The following is a 6615-nucleotide window of genomic DNA, read 5'->3' on the forward strand; positions in this document are numbered from 1 at the left end:
TTGGTTCACTGACTCTCCATCCTTTTACCATGCTTTGTTTCTTTGCATTTTTCCATCTTTACTCCCTTCACCATGGCTCACTCTCTGCCCCATTTACTGTAGTAGTTTTGTTATAATACATTTTAAGTTTTATTCATTCAGTTTGTTGATTAAAATAATTTTTTGAATATAAAGGAAAACACAAATTGGCTCTTTTTGTTCTATTTTATAATTATGGATTTGTTTATTACATTTTTCCTGACATTTACTACATTACTGGCACTTACTACTGAGAAACACATGATGGATGAGACAATATTTGCATAATTCCAAGATATTTTTTCATTCATGTGTTCCTTCATTATTATACCTTCTCTCTAAAACTGGGGGTCAATACTTGTTTCAAAAACAGTAAAAACAAAATTCTCAAAAGTTAATAATCAGCTGTATATATGTGCAATCATGAAACATTAAACTGCAACAAGTGTGACTTACGAAGAACAAAAAGCTTAAAATAAAAAATAAAGGTTATCTTGAAACAAGATTTTTTTTAAACAGGCACATCTGGAAACTGATCTTGAAACCCCTAACACAGAACAGGTGTTCCAATAATGGTCAGAAGGTCTCCTGCTACTTCCTGATTGGTCGAGCTGAGCGCGTGTTCAAAACAGTCTCCGCTCCTGACCTCACTCCACTGAACACAGATGGAGCAGCTTTACCCATTTTCTCTGTGAAGGAAGAGAATCAACATTAATCAGAATATTTCAGTGTTAATGAGACACTAAGAAGGCTTATGTAACACTGTGGCTATGCTCTATATATAAACACACACACTTTATTCCACTGGGTGAGAGAAAACACTGTTTGACAGGAATCCCCCATCATTACAACCCTGCTTTTCTGTCTGTACATGGAGTGGAAACTTGAGCACCATGAGAACCGCCCCCCACACAAACTCACTGCCATAATGTGATCTTAGCTTAACCAGATCCAGAAAACAAGACCATTTCCTTTCAGTTTCATCTGTAAGACTAGTGTCAAATCATCAATTAATTTAGGCGTGTGTGTGTGTGTGTGTGTGTGTCCGTCCTCACCGCACTCCTCCATTACTTCTAATGTCTTGCTCTTTGCTGGCCCACTCGTACCCAGTTTGGACTTTGCTTCAGTCAGGTCTTCTTCTCTCACCTCAGGACGCTGCATTTGTTCATCTTCTTCCTGACCTGGCTGAAGAGCAGTAAAAAAAGAACAAGCACAACAACAAACACCTGTGATTTCTGGCTCTTCATGTCAGCAGACATTCGACAATATGAGAGAAAACCAGTGGTCTTACTTGAGACATGTTGGTTGAGCAGCTGAAGATATGCTGTAGGAAACTCTCCTCTCTGTCTGCTGTTTCTCTTTTTGTCTCCAGCCCAACACACACTCGCATATATATATACAACCTCGCAGTGATTCTCCAGTGGACAATAAATCTGTTCTTGAGACTAATAAATGACGCAATGAGTGTAAAGGCTCCTCCTCTTTTCTATCTCCCTGCCTCTGGTTTTTCTCATGTTCCCTGCTGTCCTTTCTGCTGCTTCATTAGGCGATGATGAGATCACTGCTACAACTTGTGGCATGACATTTCTCCAAATAAATCCAAGATGTGCAAGAATATGACAAATCTGAAGTCTGCGTGTCCTCCCCCTCTGTCCTGCAGCCAAACCACTTTCCGACACTGGTAATAAGCAACCCCAGCACACTGGACAAAGTTCAAAAGGTATGACTCATCAAACCTCCCAACAAACTTTATACCTTGCCTGACTCGCATATAATGATATATTTTACTTTTTTTTAAAGGAGCAGAGAGGAGAATAAGTATTGCTCTGCTTCAAAAGAATGCTGTTCCCACCCCTTCCTGCTCATTTTCCATAATTACATCATTATTCAGCCCTTAGGGACCCTAAATTCAGCGGGGATTAGTTCAGAGGAACAGATCAAACAAATAACTATAAATTGTTTCCAAGCAAGACGTCAAATGATCACTAGACTCAAACCTACTTAGCATAAAGTAAAATATGACAAACCCATCGAACCCTCTAGAAAGAGACATCTGTAGCAACTAAACTGTCACCAAACATTTTTAAGCTTTAAAAAATTTCCAGTGGAAATGGATTTGCTCCCTGCTTCTTTGCCTCGTCAAAAAAAGGTTTATGTGAACTAACATTTTATGAGGTGTGAGATAAGAAAAAGTTATTATTATTATTATAAGTCATGTCATGTTATCAAGTACAACTGTACATCCAGTGTCACTTAAAATAGGCTTAAGAACAGATCCTCCTGGTGAAAAGCTGACAACATTCAGACACACACAAAAGATCCTTTGGGCTGCTTACAGTTTATAAATTCACATTTCTTCATTACATTGATTATAACACACAACTGTGAATCAGGTTGCCTTTTTTACTGTGCATGACAATGTATTTCTGTAAGCAATGTCAACTGTTTTCTTAAAATACTTTCATTAAAAAAAACAAAAATTAGATCCCAAAACAGTAATGACGTGTTTGTTCACCCTTCTATGTGCCAACATAGGAACGCTCCTGTAAAAACATGCCAGCATTATATACACACACATTCACATACACACATATCAAGTCTATTTTAAAAAGATGTTCCCTCGTTGTTTTCACTAACTGTCAGTCAGTAGCTCCGGTTTGTAGCGAAACTTTGTTCCAGTCCAGCACACCCACTTCAGGTCTGATTCAAGTTTGTTTCTTTGTGTATCGGGGCAAGAGCTGAGTCTTCACAAACTGAATAAGCTGAGTCTCCGTGAGAAGAACAGCTACAAACACACAGAGCAGACACGCGGCACCTATGGCGATGTGGACCAACCTTAGCAACCAGCCGCTCTCGCAGCAGAACACACGCTGAAACCACAGAATAAAGAAGCTCAAGTTAGGGCCACTGACTCGTACAAGACTCAGTACAGACTATATGGGGGAAAAAATTTGCAATGTAATGGTTAAATATTTATAGATAAAAAGGAAATAATAAATGAAGTGACATGACTGTCTTGTACCTCAGACAGCACTGTGACAAAGGCACTGACAGCAAGGGCCAATAGTAGGAGCGGGGAAGGCAACAGGCCTCGCAGAGGTTTCCACTGACTGGACTGGAAGTAACGGTGTATGTAAAGCAGGCTGTGCAAAATGCGGAGGCCCATGTTAAGGCAGTTTGCCAGTATGAAGCCCACAGCGCCGGCCCACCATGTCAGCACGTATGACAGTAACAGGAAAGACACAGAGAGAGCCAGCATCACCAAGTTATACCTGAGGACAAAACACAAACACAAACACAAACACAGTGTTAACTGGCAGGTTACATGATTTGTAATAACTGAATGTACACATCTGTGTATACATTATCTGCATTCTTACTTGTCAACCTCTTCTTGGCTCATGGCAGCAAATACGAAGCACTCTGTTACACCATTTACAGCGAGCAGGAGAACATAGCAGCTGTAGCAGCGCAGCAAGGTGGGACCTTTAACAAAGGAACTAAGAATGAGCTGTGACAACCACAACAGAATCTGTCACAAATATCCAAAACAATCAGTGGGTTTGTAGCTCACTTACCTGCCCCACTGCTCAGTAGAGAGCCGCCATAAATGTCCAGAGCCAAGTGAGAGTAGGCGTACCCAAACACTGTGATGATCAGACCAATCACAAGCACCAGTTTCAGCAGACACTCCAGGACCTCTGCTGCAATGGCAACTTCTTCCTGTAGAAAAAACCCACAGCGATGAAGTAAAACCAACAGCAATTGCTTCCCAGACGTTCACAAAGACGTGTTTGTGTTTGTCTCACACCTGTTTCTGACTTTTGACATCACGTCCTCGTTCCACCACTTTGCCAAAGAAGATGTAGAAGCTCTCCTCGATGGGCAAGAAGATGAAGCGAGCCACCATGGAGCCCAGATTATTGACAATGTCATAAACTCCCTGGTCTCCGAAGCTGAGGACGTTCAAGAAGGTCATGACATAACGCTCACCCTCTGTCAGGATCTGCTTCAGGAAGGATTGCTTGAAGAAGCTCCATGTGAGCCGGGCCAGAGTCCAATCAACCAGAGGCTATAAACAGAACAGATGAAGATCTTGTAACTCATCAGTTTCATTTTGTGAAGATAGATCATAAATATATTGTCCTGCCCTACTACCTCTCCATCAGCTCTACAGGGCAAGAGATCTCCAACACGGTGCAGAGGAAAACTCTTCTTGGCTGCTTCTTTAGAGCCCAAGAAACGAATGAAGTAAACAGCATAGCACAGCACCAGGAATCCTGTGTACATCAACTAAGAAAAGCCTACATCTTAAACTCGTTACATACAGAGGAAGCAATTACATAAATAATGCAGAAGACTTAAGCTTATTTCTTACATGAGCTGCAGAGAAGATGTAAAGGCCCCATTCACGGGCAAACACCACCAGCACCACTGTGATGCTGCACTTAGCGATCATTGCTAAGCTCTCAGCGACAACCTTCAGTCGGACAAACATGTGAGCTTGAGCCAGGACCCAGAGGGGCTCAGCCAGGAGTTCCTGCACTCCTGACAAGGCAAACAACACCACAGCAGGGCCGTAGTAAGGGACGGTCTCGGTGTCCGGGACCTCCAGGAGCCATAGCCACACACACACCAGCAAGGCTGCCCATAACACACCCAGAGGCAACCTGAGAGGTAAGAAAGGCAAAGATAAGAACATCCGAGCAGAAAAGATGAAACGCACATCCCATACCTTATTCATTTTGTAAAACCAACTCACGTCAGCCATAGCAGGTTTATAACTTGTCTCCAGCTGTGGTTTTCCCCAGAAACCCCACTCAGGCAGGCTCTCCGGAAAGCTTCTCTGGATAAAAATACTAATGTGGAGTACAGTAGGGTGAGCCTGCATAATAAAGACACAGACACATAGAAAACTTACAGCAGCTGGTGCAGTGAAATGTGGTGGCACTGTTCTCCCATCTCAGCACCTGTCATCTTTACCTGACATTGACAACCCCAATCAGCTCTTTGGACACAAACCGCAGAGTGAATGCATTCAGCAAGAAGGTGAGGACACGGAACATCACCTGAAAAAACAGCAATACATGTTATTAAACGTTTAACAACAAAACACAATAATTACTGAACTTTAAAACGCTGGACTGATACAGTGTTAAGTTATAGCTCAACTGTGTGTGTTCATGCACCTGTAGCAAAACATTATAAGATGCTAGTGTTGACGCATTCCTCAGTGCGTCCCGTGAACTCATTTTGGACTTCCTCTGGATCGCTTTGTCAAACGTGAATTTAACAATCAAGCTATCCCCTGCTTTCTACGAAGGAAAATCATTAAATGCTGTGAAAACCGCCAGTGTGGCTGCCTGAAAACTGATAACACAAACGCCTAATTCCAAATGAAGAAGTGTGAGATTACATTTGTTGAACAGCGGTAGACCAGAGCCACACATCCATGGGTAGAAGAGGCAGTAGCAACACTTCCGTACACACAATACGAAAGCACGTTACGCGGTGACGTCACATCACGTTGTGCCCACCGTGGTGTCGCTAGAGGGCGTCACAATCCCTCTGATAGTCTATGGGCGGTGGCTGGCACATCAACAATGCGTATGTCCCTTTCATTGTAAATTCCCACATCAATGTAATGACCAAATATCCGTTACCAACATAATGACTATTTTGTAAATTGTACAATCACAAAATGAGCTCTGCTGAGAAAAAGCCCACGTATGAATTATTTTGTCCCACAGATCTCAAAATCCTTCCTTTCTTTTGGTTTTTTTGTCATTATGTATTTTTACAAAAAATAATGTCCTATAGTTACCTGAAAAACTGTCTATTACTTAATTTTACTCTCCTGAAATGTCATACCAATTAAAAGCATTTTTGCATCACTGTAAGAACATTTGGTTAATATGTATTTATTGTAAGTGTATTGGAGATGGAAAAGGTCCCTAAGCAGGCAACAAAGTATGTCCTGACCAAACAAGTACAAAACTATCTTCTGTTGATTTTATTGGCCCACCAAAGATTTATTTTATTAAAGTTATTTGATTTATGTATGCATCCACAAAACCTAGGGAATCCAAGAGATAACATGTTAAAGGCAAGGCAAGTTTATTTTAATAGCACATTTCAACAAGGCAATTCAAAGTGCTTTAGATAAAACATAAAAGCAACATAAGGGAATATAAAAAGACATTTAAAAACAACTAACAATAGTTAAATAGAAAATAAAAACAAGAAGAACAGGAGAGTAAATGTTATAGTGCAGTGTATGATATTAATCAACGGGCTCAAATATGATAAAGGGAAGTGGCAAACAAGTCTTCAGCTTTGATTTAAAAGAACGGCATTTCAGCAAACCTGCAGTTGAGAGTCCTGAGAGGACTGACTGCTTAATAACTTAACAGCAAATCATTCAGTGATTTATAAACCAACAGTAATATTTGACAGACAGGAAGCCAGTGTAAATACTTCAGAACTGCAGTCATTTGATCCACTTTTTTGGTGTTAGTGAGGTTTCAAGCAGCAGCGCTCTGAATGTTTCAGAGAGACCTGTGAAGACACCATATAGTTGTAGTCGAGTCAACTGAA

The 6615-nt window shown here is 41.1% G+C and overlaps 2 protein-coding genes across 3 annotated transcripts; both read right to left on the reverse strand.

Moving 5' to 3' along the window:
• Positions 1-192: 192 nt before the first annotated feature.
• Positions 193-1708, reverse strand: mustn1a (musculoskeletal, embryonic nuclear protein 1a). The gene is made up of 3 exons (XM_038695653.1): positions 1310-1708; positions 1074-1203; positions 193-707 (listed from the first exon to the last, which is right to left on the reverse strand). Exons 1-3 carry the CDS (start codon positions 1406-1408, stop codon positions 610-612), a joined length of 327 nt encoding a protein of 108 aa, XP_038551581.1. The 5' UTR covers positions 1409-1708; the 3' UTR covers positions 193-609.
• Positions 1709-2337: 629 nt separating this feature from the next.
• rft1 (RFT1 homolog) lies at positions 2338-5490 on the reverse strand. Of its 2 annotated transcripts, XM_038695650.1 has the most exons (11): positions 5435-5453; positions 5208-5333; positions 5002-5087; positions 4781-4903; positions 4397-4688; positions 4177-4311; positions 3830-4090; positions 3597-3741; positions 3399-3504; positions 3041-3290; positions 2338-2888 (listed from the first exon to the last, which is right to left on the reverse strand). In XM_038695650.1, the coding sequence occupies exons 2-11, from the start codon at positions 5268-5270 to the stop codon at positions 2724-2726; spliced, it is 1626 nt and encodes a 541-aa protein (XP_038551578.1). In that variant the 5' UTR covers positions 5271-5333; positions 5435-5453; the 3' UTR covers positions 2338-2723. The 2 variants fall into 2 exon arrangements, with proteins under 2 accessions (XP_038551578.1, XP_038551577.1); XM_038695649.1 differs by having other exon boundaries at positions 5208-5490.
• Between the last annotated feature and the right edge of the window lie 1125 nt (positions 5491-6615).

This window comes from Micropterus salmoides, unplaced genomic scaffold, assembly GCF_014851395.1.
Source record: "Micropterus salmoides isolate LMB-PRFRI ecotype aquatic unplaced genomic scaffold, ASM1485139v1 Ms_hic_scaffold_4, whole genome shotgun sequence".
NCBI lineage: Eukaryota > Metazoa > Chordata > Actinopteri > Centrarchiformes > Centrarchidae > Micropterus > Micropterus salmoides.